Source organism: Cloeon dipterum, chromosome 4 (assembly GCF_949628265.1).
Source record: "Cloeon dipterum chromosome 4, ieCloDipt1.1, whole genome shotgun sequence".
NCBI lineage: Eukaryota > Metazoa > Arthropoda > Insecta > Ephemeroptera > Baetidae > Cloeon > Cloeon dipterum.
Window position 1 is genome coordinate 3,691,184 of NC_088789.1, and position 19,250 is coordinate 3,710,433.

Consider the following 19,250-nt stretch of genomic DNA (forward strand, 5'->3'; position numbering starts at 1 on the left):
ACTAGAATATATCAATCTGGATTTAGATATTGGAGTGTTATCAATGTTGCAGAAAATATGAGATATGCATATCCTCAGAGGAAAGTGTGATTAAACGCGGCAATCTTGCAGAGGGAATAAAAATAAAATTTTCGATGTTTTGCTTCAACCAGTTGAATTTGTCGCTGAATAATATCACTTCACATAGCAATTGAAACTAATAAAATGGATCAGCGCTCTTGCAAAAATTAAAACACGAACAGTGCATTGAAACTTTGTTAAATATAGGAAAGTCATATCTCTTTTATAGCCAGTTGCCGTAATATGTCTTGAAAGAAATTCTCATTCCATAAAGAGATTTTATTTCCTATTTTACATCTAAAAAATTACGCTAGCGGTCTGTTCCTTTGTGGATAAAATTGGAATTTTAACATTGACAACTCACTTATCTTTTCTATGATGTATTTCTCTTGTTCTTTCAAACGAATATAGGACATTCAAGGTCAATGTAAGTTAGAAATAGTTGCATGTCAGTGGAAAAGATTCATAAAATTTCAGGAATTTCAGAATGTAACTTTAAATTTGTCCAATCATACCAAAATCTGGAGATTGGTGGAGACTAGTTTTTAATGCAGAATATTAATAATCTGCGCCATCTCTATTTTATTTTGACTGCTCTTGTAGGAGATAAATAATATTAGAATAAATCAAAGATCGATACAATAAAGATGATCATTTTTTTCAAATAAAAAGTTGCATCCTATTTTTATTGACGCTTATTTAATGCGCCATAATTATTGTTATCATTGGAACAAATTTTCCACTTTCCTCACTTCTGAGAAAGAGAGAGGCATGATAAATCAGCAAAGATCACAACAACGATGAGGGTCAAAAATTCATTTGCTGGTGCGAAGCGTGGGTCAAAAAGGTTTCTCATAATCTCAACGACCTTTGGCATTTATTCATGTGAAAAGTCCACAAACAGCAGTTGGGATCGAGAACAGTAGAAAACCCCACCACTGCCAATATATTGAAAAGAAGTTGAAAGTTTGTGTCGGTTCTCAGTTGGAGGTTGGATTTTTACCCTGACGGATACTGAGGTAAGCACCGCTTTTATTACTTAACTTGAAATATAAAGTAATTATTTTGCCATACATAGAACAGTGGATTTAATCAAGCATGTGTTTTAATTATTCATGAAAATCAAGGTCTTCAATTTATTTTTGACCAAAATTATATAACTAAGAGGCAAATAAAATAATTTTTTAACCACTGCTCATCACATCCCGTGGGCTATGAGCTCACCGGGGGTCCCAATAACACCGCCACTGAATAACATGGGGCCCGAGTGACCACTGACAATGAGGAGCTTGGGATGTGGCCGCCTTTCCGCACCGAATTCTGTTTATTGAAACATTATTTTGTCCCTGAAAAGGTGGGAAAACCAGCAAGTGGCAAGCCGGCACCGGGGTGCGCATCCCAGACCGCCAAGCTATTTTAGCATTATTTTGAAGTCACAAAAATAAAACCACCTTTTCTCTGGCATTGGGTATTAGATCCGAGAATTGTTCAAACATCTTCCATAAATGAATAAAAAAGCAAACAAGTTTAGTAGCATTCTTCCATACCTAAAATCATGCGTCTGCTGTTTGTTAGTTTATTCCAACGTAATATACGTGTCCACACATCTTTGACTCACGATGATGTATGTGTTAATGAGAAGTCGCCTATCTGACTCACTTCTTTAGTTGAGCAGCAACTATATAGAGCGAAGCAAGAGACAAAAGAAGTATCAGCATAATTTCATTTACTCTGAATTTAAGGATTTTAAAAATAACAAGTTATTGCACAGCGTTTCTTGACGTACGTATAAAATTATTTACTATAACTTCATTTTTTATCAGGTCTAGTACCACAAAATACTGCTGTAAAATCGATTTTAAAAATTATTTTCCACTTTTATTATTATGATTAGAGGCTTGGACTCGGACTGAAATTTGGAAAAATTCCTTGAGAGTGTAATAACCTGGTACAGCCTTAGGCGCTATAATTAAAAAAAGGTTCTACGGTAATTTAAGCAGGCTACATATTACACAGTGTGCAAAAATAAATAGCCAATTGTTTAATTCGCCCTCAAACCCTAAAAGACCATCTGCTTGATATATGACGCCGCATTTTAGGCTAACATCGTGTGGCTCGCTCAATCCTTATTGCTTTTAAGGTATGTACATATATATGCCCATATAGAATGAGCGCGCGCGCAGCTGGAGCGGCGCCCGTGAGGCGGCTGTGGGCAGGCCTCTTGGTGTTCGCAGTGGTGGCGTCCTGCAGTTGGGGAACAGCGTCTGCTCGAAGTGCACCGGTCACCCCAGCGCCTAAACTCAAGATGCCAAGCCACCAAGCCTTTGCGAACGCCGGAAAGACAGCGGGTCTTGAGATCTGGAGGATCGAGGTAATGACGCGCGTGCAAACAAATTGGGCGTTTGCTCCACTTTGAATATGCAAATAAGCTTTTTTTACGAATGACAGTTGCTTGATGATGATTAGGGTGCTTTAAATTTTAATATTTGAAACGTCACGCAAACTAAATTGTAATTAAAACCGCAAATTGTCCTTCAGGGTAATTCCAACCACAGAATAAGATAAGGAGGTGGCTGATTGAGTGTTTTTACTTACAGTTAATTACTTTTTGAGTTAAAAAATAGAATAAATTTTAACTAAAGAGTTTTCGTTATCTAAATATCTTAAAAGCAAAAATATTTTTGGTGTAATAATTGAAATGTGATGTCATATATTGGAGACAGTTCCATTTAAAGACGTAAGGTTGAAATATTGAAACTGAAGGAAAAAATCGAGTATTTTCAAGTAACAAATTCGAGGAAAAAATAAATTAATTAATTGTTAATATTAACCCTTTTCCCGACAGTTATCTTTTTAGGTTGAGATAAAAACTTAAATAAAAATAAAATAAGCACTTTAAGTGTGTTATATTATCTTCAATAATATATTTATATTTAAGCTTTCAATCCCATTAAAATCTAAATTAGAACCAAAAAATAAGAGCGTAATACCTTGAGTTTTTAAACAATAAAACCGCACGAGGAAGATAAGAGACACGACTGCAGACACACCAAACAAACCAGCAGGAAACTAAACATTATATGACTCACAGAAACAGTTAGACTTGAGCGCACCGATGCTCCATTTTTTTACCTTGAAAATCGCCGGCCATAAAGTACACCTGTTCAAACGAACTTTTACTTCCATTCAAGGTGCAGCATAATTGTATCACTTTCGCTTTCAACAGCGCTTTTTTGGCTTTCTTAAAAAATGAAAGACACACAATTTCCAGGATTTCAATTAGTAGATCCAAGATATAAAAAACTTACAAAAATAGTAAATATTTCTGACTGATTTTTTTTTAACAAAATTTAATTTTTTAGCAAATGTTCGCTAATGATTATTTTGACCTTTATTATACGGCTATATCACATTTTTAGGAACCCCTATAAGGACCCCCATGACCTCAAACTAGTCAAGCGCAATTAGCTAAATTTAACAAAAGAAAAGGGGAAAAAAGCTGCTCTATCTGAAACCACTTTTTGGCGGCTTTCCTTGCGTGCTGAAAGGCGTTCGCCACGAATCTCACGCACCATATAGTCGCGTATAGTATTTTTAGAGAACACCAGAGGCATTATGAGAAGCAGGAAAGATGCACGTATTTATGTGTGGTGGGTGTGTTTGGCCCACCCAACCCCGAAATAAAAAACGCGAGGACCAGAGCGGCAGCGAGGAGAAGCGACGACGCCAGTTCCTTTCGCACAAGCAAACGCCGAGAGGAGCATTCGCGCCGGATCTCACACTGAGTCGCACTTCTAGACAAACAAATTTGCTTTCATGTTCATGCGTTTCAAAAAAATTCAAGACGGAGAGTATTTTTAACAAGTGTTCGTCTGCTGTCGGAAGGCTAATTTAAATAGAAGTTTGTCTGAGATTCTTGTCGCCAAGTTTGAAATATTTATACTGTCCTTTGGTTTGCAAGCGCATGCCAACAAGTTGTCAATTAGAAATAATTGTTTTACTTTTTCCTTATTAATGATAGAGAAGATGATGAGCTCATTTTTAACGTTTCCTCACTTAATTATGATTCATTTAAATTAATTGGTCTTCAAGACACGATTCAACTTGCATTAAATCCCGTATTTAATGTAGATTATTTCACTTTAATTTTGGATTTCTTGCGACAGAAAGGTTTATGAAAGCGGCACTGTGTTAAATAATTTCAAGCCCAATTAGAAATTGTCCTCACTCTCTCTGATGTCCTGCAAAATTATAAGATTCATTTGCCCGTTGAAGTCGGTCGGTCGCCTTTACATCTTTGTATGTTGATTAAGTCTCGCGGATGTTTTTGATGAGTCGCGCCGGACCACGTCTATAAATAAGCTACGTTATACATTAATTATTCGGCGCTGTGACTTTTTATTGCCGCGAGTCTGCTGCTGACAGATTTATGCAGCACCCATTTTCTCACGGGCTCATAAAACTTAGTGTTTCGTACATCACGGATTTTACTTGATGCAAATCGCATTGCTAACACGATGATCGTGAAATAACATTTATTCCCTTAATTTATTTTCCGTCCATTGCAGAGCTTTGAGCCCAAGCCATTCCCGAAGAAGGACTACGGAAAATTCTACACTGGTGACTCCTACATCGTTCTTTTTGTGAGTATTTTTATTTCCGTGGTATAATTTTTTTTTATAATCTTTTGTATACCCACTTTCAGACCAAGAATGTTAAGGGGTCTTTGAGCTGGGACATTCATTTCTGGCTCGGAAACGAAACTTCCCAAGTAAGTAAAAGACAAAATCGAGTAGTTTGCTTCGCTTCAAATATAATTTTATTTGATTCAGTTGGAAACGATTCACGTTTTCAGCAGCTCTTTAAAATTATTCACACAAATACTCCGTAATAATATTATACAAAGTCTCGCATGCGAAATGAAAATTCGTTGAACATTGAGTCAAGAAATTTTGATTATTTGCGTTTCTCTTCACTTCAACAAACAGTCAAGCCTTTCAGGGTAGCACATTTCAACGCGTAAACACAAATTCAGATTTTGATTCATCTCATTTCCGTAATCATATTTACTCGGGACATTTTTTGAAAGGCTGGACAACTGAGCGACGTTTTATTTTGTATTTGCTGGACACAAAGCACACAATACATTGAACATGTATCGACACTGAACATGCTGAGATATAGTTTCTTCATCGTGCCCACTTTTCAAGCAGACAACCATAATTTTAGTTACAAGTAGCCCGTAAAATTCCACACAAAATATATATAGAGAGAACACAGTATGGAGTTTGAATTGATTCTTTTTTTCATAAGAGGTATGATGTATACCACAAGAGAGTAAAGATTTCAAAAATGGTTGTAAAAGTTCCCTTCATGAAATAGCGTATTACTTTTTTATTCGCCACTGCTGCTTTCCTTCCTCTTTATTGGAATTTTAACCTTTTTAAGTTTTATTGATGGCTTCAATTTGGTCATTATCGTGTATCAATCATCCTTTGGTAGAAAAATAGTATTTTGTTTTCAATTCGCCCGCGATTTTCTCTGCTCAAAAACAGGATGAAGCCGGCGCTGCCGCTATACTGTCCGTGGAACTGGACGATTCCCTCGGAGGAGCGCCCGTGCAGTACAGAGAAACCCAAGATCACGAGTCACAACTGTTCCTGTCTCACTTCCCGTCAGGTAATGCATTTTTTCAGTTTTTCAAAATATGTGTTGAGAAATAACGGCGGGAGTTTAAAATATTCATTACAAGTTTGACGAAGTCGCATTTTAGGCTCCTGCGCTAAGGGTTCTAAAGGTCGAGCACCCGTTTGGCCTCTCTTTGAATTCGGTTTTGGAAAATTAGGCTCTTCCATTTTAGCCAATTCAATTCAAAGAACGAGGGAGACGGAAATTTTTTATGTTTGGCACAGTTTGTCAAAGAGAAATTCCAAGGTGCAAGGAAACATTGATAGTTCAAAATACGGAATTTTTCATGTTTTGACTCTGTAGGTTATTGAAGTTTTTTCGCGTGTTGTTAGGATTTATAATTGAACAGCAAAATTTATAATTTTGGGAAACAGTAAATTTATAGATTTTAGATATAGTTACCGTCAAGACTAAATTCAAAACACATTTTTAATGCCATTAATTTCATAGAATATCCTCCCCGTGATCTTAAAGATCCAACTCATATTATCTTATTTATTATTATTTGACTGATGATAGGCGTTTTGTTAATTCGCAAACAATATTTTTAAAATATTCCCTTGTTGTAGTTGTTTTAAGTGAAGTTCGTAGTAAGAGGCTGGAAGCTATTTTTAAAGTCGGAAAATAAAAGTGTGGAAATCAAGGTTTTTGCTTATTATATACTAGAGGGCCGCGCGTTCATTAAAATAATTGGCAGGCGCATTATTTCATACATGCGATAAATCAGTCACGGTTTCCCCATTTACAAATCTTGATATCGATGGGCTCGGGTCAAACCAAACAATTGCTTCGGATTGGGATAGGAGCGGCCCGTTATTCCGGACGGTGTCCCCTATTTCTCTTGCACGCCTCGTACTGGGCGTTGAGTTTGTCCCAGGCCTGCGCGAGCAGAGACTCGGGCACGGAGGACACGGCCCTGGCGATGCGGTGTCGCAGCTCGGCCACTGACGCCACCGGTCCAGAGTCGTAGACGTAGTCGTGCACGAAGCCCCACAGGAAGAAGTCGAGCGGCGACATTTCCGGCGAGCGCTGCGGCCACGGCGGCATCGAGTCCGACACGGGCCCGATCCAGTGGTCGGACAGGCGCGTGTCCAGCAGGTTGCGCAGCCCGTCCGAGAAGCGGCTCAGGGGCAGGTCCACCTGCAGGTACGCACCCTCGGGCAGGCCGTCCCTGCTCAGCTGCGGCAGCAGGCTCTCCTCGAACAGGCGTTGGTAGAAAAACTCGGGCGCGTCGTCCGTCAGGAAGAACGGCCCGAAAACCTTGGCCCGCGAGATCGCGCAGAAGACGGTTAGTTTGTCACTCTCCGGTTCTTCGATATCGGACACGTCCTGCGACTTGTCGCTGCCGAAGATGCACAGTTCCTTCCGGGAAACCTGTCGATTCGAATGAGCAAACATTAGGGTGGATGTGAAACTCGCACTTCCTTGGGGAATTTTAATTTTGAACAAATGACAAGTGGAGGTTACACTTTGTTTATTGTTGTGGGGCAGCAAAACAATGTTTTTGCCCACATCCGAAAAAATATTATTGCAAATTGAGTTAAACAACTATATGATTAATGATTCATATTCAGAAACGTCAAAGTTAAATTATCCCTAGGTGCCAGATAAATTTAAATTAAAATCAGTTCCAAAGTACTTGTGTTTTTTAAATGGTGATTGAGCACTGTTTGCAATCTGAAAATCGTGATTTTTCCTCACTATTAAATTGCCATATACACCAATGACGAGAGGAATCAATCGCAAAAACCTGCCACAGTCGTGCAAATTTTCAAGAAATTCGATTAATACTGGCCTCTTGTAAGAAATAAATTGTTACTAAATAGCACTAACTTATGATTCATTTGGAAACTATATAAATCAGCTCCTAATATTTTTACCATTCTGAAGCAAAATCAATTGACATGAAGCTGAAGTCTGCAACTTGCTTGGGAGAATAAAAAACTGATTATATGGCATAATTCTATTGTAAGTGTTCCAGTTAAAAAATTGCCATGGGGGTAATTTTAAACTGGGATATAAAAAAGTAACAAATTAACCCGTCTGGTTCTGGTAGAAGATTGAAAATAGGGCGAATTAATCTGATTATTCGGGATATTAGCAAAATGATGGAAACGTTGAAAAAAGAAACGCAAAGCCAAGTTTGACTAAAACATTTGCTCAGTTTATAAAAAATACTCGCAATTTAAGATATCAAAGTAATACTATATTATAAATTCACAAAAACTTGCAGATTAAGCAGAATTTCCCATTAGTGTTGAGAAAGTAAAAATAACTAAATTCATTTTGGAAAGGTTGAAAATAGTCAACGCCTTGCAAGAACTTCACGGAAAACTAAAAATATGTGTATAATTAGGTGAAAACAACACATTGCCAGCCGTCAATTGCTATAACGTCTGGCAAATGGCGAGCTAATTATTTCTAGTGAAAATGTAAGAATCTTGCTCAACAACTTTAGCAAAGGAAAGCGTTTATTATAAACGGCTTTTAAATACTTTTGCGTGGCGCAATGTCCAGTTGGCCTATGACATTTTGCTGCTTGAATAAATCAATTTGAAAGAATAAAAAATCGGTATGTCACCTCTCCGCTCAAGAAGAAGCTCATCTCGCCGCTGAAGACGACCTTCTCGAGCCAGGCGTCGATGGGCGCGGGGATCTCCTTGATAAAGAGCAGCCTTTTGAGCGGGTCGTCGTCGAGGTCGCGGCCGATCTGGTAGCGGTAGCGCCTGATGCGGGGCTCGCGGTGCGTGTTGGAGCGCATGATTTTGGTGATGGTGGCCGGCGGGACACCGAGCTCCCTGCTGGCCCTGCGCGTCGACATGTCCGGGCTGGCGGCGAACGCGCTGCGCACCTTCTCGACCGTTTCGTCGCTGACGCTTCCGGGTCTGCTGGCGGTGCTCTTCGGGCACAGGCAGCCCGTCTCCGAGAACTTCTTGTACCACGCGTAGACGCACGCCCTCGAAGGTGGCGTCTTGCCGTACTGCGCCTGGTACCTGCGCTGCACCGTGCTCACCGACTGCGTGGACTCGAGCCACAGGACGCACTTGGCCTTCTCCACAGGTGTTGTCATCTTCTATTGATTTTCCGCCAGCGTCAGCCTCCACCCTCCAGCCAGCCAGCCTGCCCGGCCGCCGCTCGCCAAATGAATCGGCCACCTGTTATACGGGCACCGAACTAACCACCCCCGCGCCGACGGAAATTCATGCGCCCTGCGGCCGCCTCCGGATTCGCCGCCCTTAACTTGCCATTCCCATTCCCACCCCCGCGTACGTGCGCGAGCAGGAAATCAACTTTGATCGAATTCGTTTATGAGACAAACTCTGTCAGCTCTATATGCTGGGGTGCACAGGCAGTAATGAACCATTTGACTCGGGAGAGGAAAATGTTTGGAAAATTTTAATAAAACGATTAATCTGCGCTTCGAATCGGAAAATTAAAGAACAACACGAATGTGATCAAGAGCCAGGGAAAATGAAATAAAAATGCGGTTTTTTATTTATTTATAAAAAATTCCAGACATTATTTAAATCTGAACTTATTTCCCATTTTGTGGCCAGCATTTAAAACCAAAAATATAATGAATAATTCCAGGAGTGCGTTACATGCCTGGTGGAATCGCATCTGGCTTCCACCACGTAGACAAGGACAAGGTGGAGAAGCGCCTCTTCCAGGTTAAAGGACGTCGCAATGTCCGCGTTCGCCAGGTACAGTGTCACAATCAAACATGATAAATCTTTGGACTTTAGCGAATTATTCTTTTAGATCCCTGTTGGAATTTCCACCATGAACAAGGGCGACTGCTTCATTTTGGACGTGACCAAGGAAATTTTCGTCTACTGCGGCATGAACAGCAAGCGCCAGGAGCGACTGAAAGCAATCCAAGCGGCCAACCAGGTCAGAGATCAGGACCACGGTGGAAGACCAAAGGTGGAAATCATTGGTAGGATACTTCAAATGGATTCAATTTAAACCATTATTTGGAACCACGTTTTCTTTAGATAACTTCAGCAGCGAGGTTGACGTACAGAAGTTCTTCCGCGAACTTGGAGGTGGATCGCGCGCTGAGGTGCCCCCAGAGGCGACTGGAGGAGATGACGATGCATTCGAAGCCACGCAGGACGTAAGACCTCATTTGGAGCTAATTTTAAATATTGAAAATGTCCTTGTATTTTAGAACAAAGTCACTCTCTTCAAAGTAAGCGACGCCTCAGGATCCATGAAGGTGGACAAGGTCGGAGAGAAGCCTTTGAACCAAAATCTTCTGCAGTCCGCGGTAACACAAATTAAAATAATTGTGCTTGATTGTTTTCCAACCCCTTAACTGCTGCATTGACTTGTGCAGTTTGGTTTTGTGCTGAATTTCTAATTAAGGTGTGGTTTTTCCTTGATCTTATTGTACAATATTTTCTTTCTCTATTGCTCCGTGACGCAACAAAAACAGCAAACAGGAGGTGCTCAGGTAAATATGCCTACTTTCAAATTGCATGCGACACAGTCAATCACATGGACGCCTGAAGTAGACAATGTAGGCAACCCTCCGAGACGTCTGTGTTTCGCAGGCTGCCTAACTCATGTTTTCACAGGCGCTACCACTACCACACACATAGTGCGCTTGTTAGACACCAGATTATTACAAGTAGAATATGGGCGATTAATTTCGTATTTTCCTTCTCACAAGTAGAGTTGTTGAGTGTTTTTAGATTAATTTCACGGTTTTAAATAGTCTTTTAGATTGCAGTTCAGCAGGTAACTGTACAAATTAATTGTATTCAGATTTATTAAATGTTTGAAGAGATGCACAGAGATAATACAAAAAGTAGTAAAATACTTAAAACATTTAATATAGGGAAAATAGGCTGAGGATATCATAAAAAATATATTATCAAAGAAAGGAACTAATAAATCTGCCTATTTTAGGATTGCTTCATTTTGGACACAGTCTCGTCAGGTATTTTCGTCTGGATCGGGCGAAGCTGCAACCAGAATGAAAAGGTCGAAGCCTTGAAGAAGGCTGACCAATTCTTGAAGGACAACAAGTACCCCGCTTGGACAAATGTGGGTGTCCTTGAATTCCGGGCAATTTTTATAGTAATAATTTAAACGCAAACAGGTGCAAAGAATTGTTGAGGATGGAGAGCCAGTGGCCTTCAAGCAGTACTTCAGCACTTGGCGCGAGAAGCGCGTTGGACGCTCGATCGGCTCCGGACGAGTCTACGACATGAAGCAAATCTCTGGTACCTTCGCACAAAATTGCCCTTTTCAGAAAAATAAAATAAAAATTCAACAGAAAACATGCCCGAGACCGACTTCAACCCCGCCTCCCTCCACGCTGAAAAGCTGATGCGTCTGCTGGCCAAGAGCTCAGGTCGCGCGTTCGGGTTCATGCCTGACGACGGCAAGGGCAAGGTGGAGGTCTTCCGCGTCGAGAACTTCGAACTCGCGCCCGTCACCAAAACTGCTCCCGGATTCTTCTTCGGCGGCGACTCTTACATCATCAAGTACACGTACACGAAGGGAAACAGGGAGAATTACATCATCTACTTCTGGCAGGTCGGTGGCATTTGACGACGATGTTATGATTTATTACAAATTAATTTAAATTGCTCAGGGCAAGGATAGCACCCAGGATGAAAAGGCGGCGTCCGCTCTGCATGCCGTCCGCCTTGACAACGAACTTGGCGGCAAAGCCACTCAAGTCAGAGTCGTCCAGGGCAATGAACCGCGCCACTTCCTCCGCATTTTCCAAGGTGACAATAATTCAATTATTATGTGTCCACGCAGCTGGAGACTTGCGCATTTTCAGGTCGAATGGTTGTTTTCATGGGAGGTCACGCCAGCGGCTTCAAGAACTTGCGCGACCACGACACTTACGACACTGACGGCGTCATGCTCTTTCAGGTAGAAAATCCGTCAAATTCAAAATAAACTTGTATTCGATTGCGAAATCCGCAGGTACGCGGAACTTGCGCGGAGGACGTACGCGCCGAGCAGGTGGAAGAAAAGACTCGCTCGCTGAATTCTGACGATGCTTTCTACCTAGTCACTAACCAAAATGACTACCTTTGGTTCGGAAAGGTAATTTCCAAAAGAGAGAAAAAACGATTTTTTATCCATGCTCCAAATTAAAATACATATTAAAGGCACTGAAATTTTTTTTTTAAATTTATAAAAATAGGACAGTTCCCCTGAAGAGCGGGAGATGGCCCGCACTATTTCTGGTATGATGGCCGAGCCAGATACTAAAGTGATCGAGTTGGAGGAGGGTAGCGAACCCGACGCATTCTGGAAGGTGCTCGGCGGAAAAGGACCCTACACGAGCGAACCCAAGGACGACGACAAGCCCCTGTTGGCGCCTCGTCTCTTCCACTGCTACATCCCCGAGAATGGAGGAAAACTCAAGGTCGAGGAAATTGACGATTTCGAGCAGGCGGTAAAAAACCCGATTTTTTCCTTTTCTGGCTGAGTTCTAATAACATTAATTTAAAAGGACCTGAACCAAGATGACGTCATGGTGCTCGACTCTGGAGACGAAATTTACATCTGGATCGGCCAGGACTCGTCTAAGAGCGAGCAGGAACAGTCGATGAAGATGGCGGAGGCGTACCTGAAAACCGACCCCACGGACCGCAACCAAGACCAGGCTCTCATTTTCACTCTGCGCCAGGGCTACGAAAACACGTCTTTCACCTCGCTCTTCCCGTCTTGGAACCCTAACATGTGGAAGGTTCGTGTGTTCATTTATATCTTAAAAAAAGAAATTTTAGATTAGATTTTGATTTATTTTCATTATTTTATTCATTATTTTATTTGTTTATTTTTTTAAACAAAAACAGTGTACAACAAGACAATTATTCACAATTTTTGTAGGTAGCAGGACCAACTTCAGTGAGAGACATTATAGGCTTTTTTTCACATTCCAGGAGATGGTGAACAAATAAATGCTTTCACCCAGGTCTATCAGATAAATTTAAATGTGCATGGTGACTTTACTATTTAAAAAGTAACTATAAATAAAGAATTGTGCCTATACATATGATTTCAGGATGAAAAGAGCTACGAGCAACTGCGCAATGAGGCTCAAAACCAATAAACCTAATAAACTTCTACTCCTGCGATCGAGAAGTTATAACCCGCGCAAATTTATTATATGTTTGGACAAGAAAATAAACGTGTATCGCAATTTATGAAATACCAAATCTCTGTTTCACTACCCCTTTATTCCTGCATGAAAATTACCAAATAAGTAAAAGCTTGATATTCTCGTCCAAGCTGTAGCGGCTATTAAATTTGAACAGTACAGAATTATGCAAATGAGACACAGGTGGTGATGAGCTGAGAGTGCTTATTATATGAAAGTGAGAGGAGCGAGGAATCCAGCTGGCACAATATGCGTATTTTTATGCCGCCGCCGCCGCCATGTAGCCATGGACATTTTTCACTCTCTCTGCCAACGGTATTTGGAATAAATATACAACAGTGGTTAGCGAACAAAAAGTGGATCAGCGACATCAGCGTCGACACGCCAATTACACGGCGCATTGTTGTTGGCTTTAGACGAAATCGCGTGCCTAGTCAAAAAGCAGGCAGATAAAAACTCACAATCTTCACTTGTGTTACACTCACGCGTGTATTTTCTCTTTCAGCAGGTGATGCTGGTGCTTGATGAAAATTAAATTGTTTAATTAGAATTCCTATTTACACCCGCAACATTTCAAAACTAGAGTTTCAAGATATCATCATATATGCGGGTGCATCAAAATTTCTCTTTTCAAATGTGTCTTTGATTTTAATTGTAAAAACGTAAAATCAGCATGGCATGGCGGAAAAATTAAATCAAGCGTATTTTTTTCATTTCCGTGGTGAAATTTTTGCATTCTTCTCTCCACTGGGTGAGGAGAAAACGCCAGCAGAAAATTAGCTCTCCTATTAATTTAACAAAATATCCACCTGCTGATGGAGTGAATTTTGGTTCAATGACTGCAGACATGGTGCTTTTCAACTGCTGTGTGCGGTCAGCGGCAAGTGAAGCGTGTTTTATAAAAAGTACAGCCAGTTTCCTTGCTTTGCACGTGCTCTTCATGAAAATTCGCGGACGGGAATGAAATAGCAATGAGTTGACGACAGCGACGAAAGCTCCTCGTCGAATGTTGCCAAAATCCGGTGCGTAAGGTCATCGTGAGCAAAATATCAACGTTGGCGTTCAAATTGTCACATTTTCAACAGTTTCAGTTGATTTTCCTTTGAGCAAAATCTCCGACCGTAACGACAGCCGTTGCTTTTGAGAAGCAGCAACTCGCGTGTGCAGTACAAAGCAGATAAAACGTAATCGTCGCCAGTCAGCATCTCCAAAGCAAAACGGGGTCGAAACATCAAAACAAACGTGTTCTTTACGTCTTCCTGTAAAATATGCGCGGCGGCGTAATCTTAACAAAAATGTCACCGAGTTTACACACACACATACACATGTGTGTCTACGTCTACCTGTGCGCTGGCTCGTTACAGCAAATATCGCGCGCGCGAGGCTCTCAGCAGTCAGAGAGGGGTTACGTCACGAGAGAGCACTTTCAGTTTTACTAGGCGTGCAACGATAACGATATTACGCTGCTGCCCCGTAATAATGAGCGCACGCAGCTCTCAGTCAGCACTCTCTGACATCTCGCAGCGTGTCTAATTCAATTTCTCTTTGACTGGTTTATTGCGTGCTTTCGTCCTTAACGATTGATTATTTCAATCAATTTCCTACTTTTTAATCCGCACAAGAAAGGAATCTAATCAAAGCCTGTACGTTCATTTGTTGAAACAGAAATTCAGCGCATAATGTAGCGAATTTTTGTGGTCAACTTGCGAGACCAAATAGATTTGTAGGTCAGGGCATTGAATAAGTTGAGTCAGAAAATTGGTTGTACGAAAATTACGAAAAAATAAACATTTTTACGAATATAAAGAAATATCCGTGTAAAGGGAGGAGAAGCAGAATTTAACTCTTTTGAAATTACCTCAATATATCGTATGAATTTTAGTAAAGGGAGCTGCATCGCAAGTACTAGGGTGAGTGCCAAGTGCCAACGCAGCTTTACAAGATTTCGTCACTTGTTGCTTTTGCTGTATGTGCAGTGCGTAAGGTGCAAGATATAGTTTTCTTACAGTTTGTTTGCTTTTATTAGCCTACAATGAGCCACTATTTATATTGACAACCCGCACTAAGTAGAGCAATTTGTATATTTGCTTTATAATAATTATAAGAGAGGTGTTTAATTCGTACTTTTATAAATTTGAAAAAAATATTACACATCATTTTCAAATGCGTCTACTTCTTTAAATTAGCTTGGTTCTTGATTTCACAAATTAGTTCTAGTGTTAAAAAAGAATCAACTCTCATTATATCTGTGAGTACAAGTATTTTATGGCTGAAAACTGAGTAGTGCATCGCAGAGCAAAACAATAATTGTGGAAACCATCTCACTTGACAATGACGATGAGTGTGTGGCTCATTGTCTGAAAAGGCAATGACTTGCACACGCGTGCTATTGTCACATGAGTGCTCTCTGCTGGTGCATATACCTATAAATTGTTGCGTTATATAATTACGCGATCTGCAACCCCGACCAGGGAATAAACACATACACACACACTCACGCGTCGTCGGTTTTACTAGAGGCATTGACTCACCTTGTTTGGATTTCCCCTCCTCGGCGCGGTTGGTCGAAAAAAAAACGCAAAAGGTAAATATGTCTGACGAGAATAAGCAGTTTACAAACTCCTCATATCAAGGACAACTTGCCAATAATTATTTTTAAGAGGAAAATATATCCAGCCGTTTGAGGCAATGTCAAGAACAGGCCGCAGCTAGCAAAATCCGCCAGTGAAGCTGTGGCTTTGAAAGATGAGCTGGCTAGAGGGAATTCCGCAGATCGTGGGAAGCTAAAATGTAAACGCCTTCTAAATTATGCACGGATCAGTTTATTTGTTATTTTAAATATTTTCCTTTTTGACATTGGTATAAGATCAGGGTTAAACATAAAAGAGTCATTTCACTAAATAATGGTTAGTTCAAAGATCAGGGAATAACGCTCCATCGTCAACACTCAAAATACATTAAATCCTTGTGTGAATGGCCTTCAAATGTAAAGATTGTCTAAATTCAAGAGGAATTAGTTTGTGAAAAATAGCCAAGCTCGTAAAAATGAACATAACATGTATTTTATCACGAGGAACTAAAAAATTAAGGAAACACCATATAAGTAAAAAAAATTTGCTGCTCAAAAATAGACAGTTTCCATACAATTAATTTAGTGCTAGCGGCAAAGCGTCACAAAATGCGTCAGACAATCATTAGTGCAGAACAGGAACCCACACGCACTCTGCTTTCCTCAGCAGAATGCCCACTTAATTACAATTCATTCTCGCGCTCTTAGAACGAAATCATATTCCGCAATATTTCCATCTCGGAGAGTTTTGAAGGTCGACCGGTTGAATGGCTTTCTGCTAATGTCGCTGCGTCCATCAGGGTCAGCCGGCCTTATTCACCAGTGAGCACAAAGCAGCAGGTGCATTTGGGCATGAAATGCTAATTGGCCGTTCGCACTTTGGCAACTCAGACGGAATCGAGCACTCGATCGTGCTAATTACGCGCGGCTGATTGGAAACAATGGGGCCATTAAATGATGCAACAATTTCTGATGAAATTTCGATTTTTCTGAATGGATAAAAAAAAATAAAAGCAAAACGCTCAGGTTGCCAAAAACCAACGAGAAGAATTCCACATGTAGGGGAATAGTAAAATCATAAATATATTTTTATTGAACACGCAAGTGTGCAATGATAATAAATAAAAATTGTTACTCGCGCTGTCAGTGGTAATTATGAGTGAGCTAATGGCACGAGAGCACGAGTTGGATCAAATTAGGACTAATTTGAAAGTATTATTGGATGATGAACATGAACAGTCAGTAATAAATATCGAGCGAAAGAGACGCAGTGCTGTAAAATTACTGCAAATTGCTATTTAGTTCTCGTCACGTAATAAGCAATAATTTCCAGCATTTTTTTAGAGAAAAAATCGTTCAAAAATTGTAAATGACAGCAAAAATTTATTCTTTTTTTAGGGAATTTGCAATATTTTAACCACTATTATTCATTAAATTTGATTAATGTGGTGACGCACTTGACGTTGAGAAATAACGAGAAAATGATATATACTTCTAAAAAAGTAATTAAAACCGCAATTATTTATTTTTCTAGCCAGAGGAAAAACTTGAAAACCAAATGGTAAAATAGAAATGGGTGCTCTTTTAAAAATTCCTCTATTTCCATCTCACTCAGAAAAACCTTGTCACTTAGCTGTTCAAGTGTGTGCAGGGGAAAGGAAAACCACCGAAATGCGGCAAACGGCTACGGGGAAATTGACTAATTCCCGTTTGACCTTACTCGTTGAACTTGATTTTGAATTCGCCGAGTGTGTCAACGCTCAAGCCAATTCCTGTTAGATCCAACGCGCATAACCTTACGGCGAAAAGCACAATATAATTGCTTGCACTCTCTTGCCGCCGTCGGCCGACTTGTTTGTGACCTAGCTCATATACACAGCGTATATGTGGAAATACTCCGCCTAGGTGCGCGATTCAGTAGCTAAACGAATAAATCAGCGCAGAGAGCGAAGGTATGAGAGCGCGTGATTTGGCTCCGCTTGCTTCTCGTCTCGCCTCTAATTATTTATGGACTCCCTCTACGTGGTGTGATCCTCGCAATTTTCGCAGCACCGCCGTAATTCACGTTTAATATTTTATGAGCGCAGTTCTTGTTCAAGATGCATTTATTTCGTCTGGGGAAAGAGTTATATTTGACTTTGTGACTTATTCTGTCATTTTATATTTTCCAAAATTCGAATTCAAGTGGTTAATTTTTAGATTTACAGCGAGTTTAATCTCTGTAAGTAACGAAAACGTATGTTCAAAACGCTTAAATTAATTTGGAGTTCTTCCAAATGTAGAATACAACAATCTAAATATGTCTCAATAAAAAAATTAAATCTAGAATATATTTCAAAAAATCCTTATTTTAACATCAGGTAATCATCCCATACTCCCAATTAAAGTAAAATTCAATTGCAGGTTGTTTCAGTTTTAAATCATCAGCAATTTTTTCCAAACAGATATCGCGGAAAATTCCCAATGGCAACCCCTAAACAAAGAACATACGATGTTAAAAATAATGCAATTACTCCAAAATTGTGCAATTAGTTAGTGATCTCCATACAAGCATTATTTGAAAAACAAATTTGACGTCAGAGAAAAATTATGCTTGCTGTGCGTTCGTTTGCACAATGAAAACTGCAATAAATTTTGATGCAGTTTCTTCACGATTGCGGAGTGCGAATGCTAATTGCTGCTTGGCGGCACGTTCAATGTTGCTTTTGTATTATCAAAATTGCTGATTATGATTGTGTGCGGCATTGAAGTATAAATTAAAACATGCGCTTTTACGCTGACTACAGGAAAATTTGTGCGACACTCAACAGTTTTATGTTTAAATTGAAATACGATAACAAATATTGCATAAATTGATAGATTTATATACTGACATAATACTTTCGAGAGGGAAATTTGTTACGGTGATGACTGAAGAATGAGGATGAATCTTTTGTCTGATATTGGTCAGCGACGGCTTTGTTATAAAAACAACAATGAGAACGGCGTGACCAATAATTATGTAATTACGTATAGAGCAGAAAACAGAAAACTTATAACTCCGCAGCCCTTCACTTTTTTCAGGCAAGCACTACAAAATCAAGCAACTCGATCGCGAAAGTGACATTAATGACACAGTAATAACAGACATCTCAAAACACGTACTATTCAATGGATTTTTTGTTTACTTCCTCGTTGACCTGCAACTCATTTGTTTGGATTTAATTTTCCTGACGGGGGTGTACGATTAGTTAAATTTACTCAAAAAAATTGTATTTTCAAGCAGTAAATATTTCGTAATAAAAATGATACCTTATTTCCGAGTGCTTCCCTCTTAAGTAATTTTTCTATCAAGCCGGAGAAAAATATTTCACATTCAGTAGAACAATTGGGGATTGACGTATTTGAATTTAAAGGTCTTCTGACACTGCTGGTTGCACACGTAATTTAATTTGTCATGAAGTTCACATTTTCAAAGGGATTTAGTCATATTTAGCATGTTTTAATGACTAAATTCAAATCAAATCAAAGAAAAAAATCCCTCCACTTATGAGCCAAATAAAGAGTGAAAATTCAAGTTTTGCAGCGAGCACTGCGGAAAATATTACGAACAAGATTGTACTTTGAGAAAACTGATTTAGAGAGAAGCAGCTAAAAATGTTAAAATTATTGTAACATAGTAAATCATTGTAATTTTTGTGTGTGGGACAAGTAGAGAGTTTAATTAATTATTCAAATTTAAAGCTATTTATTGGTTTATTGGGAATTATTTAACAAATTTAATTATTTTTAAGCAGTGAAAGTGTTGAAAGTTCA

At 39.7% G+C, this 19,250-nt stretch overlaps 2 protein-coding genes across 3 annotated transcripts; one reads left to right on the plus strand and one right to left on the minus strand.

Annotated features, from left to right (window-relative positions):
• Window positions 1–939: 939 nt before the first annotated feature.
• On the plus strand, window positions 940–12,693 carry Gel (Gelsolin). Of its 2 annotated transcripts, XM_065487775.1 has the most exons (19): window positions 940–1,079; window positions 2,227–2,431; window positions 4,629–4,703; window positions 4,766–4,831; window positions 5,616–5,739; window positions 9,340–9,452; window positions 9,511–9,688; window positions 9,747–9,868; window positions 9,923–10,021; window positions 10,190–10,207; window positions 10,666–10,803; window positions 10,859–10,982; window positions 11,036–11,298; window positions 11,357–11,495; window positions 11,552–11,646; window positions 11,701–11,823; window positions 11,924–12,178; window positions 12,236–12,472; window positions 12,616–12,693. In XM_065487775.1, exons 2-19 carry the CDS (start codon window positions 2,228–2,230, stop codon window positions 12,676–12,678), a joined length of 2,436 nt encoding a protein of 811 aa, XP_065343847.1. In that variant the 5' UTR covers window positions 940–1,079; window position 2,227; the 3' UTR covers window positions 12,679–12,693. The 2 variants fall into 2 exon arrangements, with proteins under 2 accessions (XP_065343847.1, XP_065343848.1); XM_065487776.1 differs by lacking the exon at window positions 10,190–10,207.
• Window positions 4,766–8,980, minus strand: LOC135941959 (uncharacterized). Its single transcript, XM_065487777.1, has 2 exons — window positions 8,330–8,980; window positions 4,766–7,122 (listed from the first exon to the last, which is right to left on the minus strand). Exons 1-2 carry the CDS (start codon window positions 8,816–8,818, stop codon window positions 6,562–6,564), a joined length of 1,050 nt encoding a protein of 349 aa, XP_065343849.1. The 5' UTR covers window positions 8,819–8,980; the 3' UTR covers window positions 4,766–6,561.
• Window positions 12,694–19,250: the final 6,557 nt, after the last annotated feature.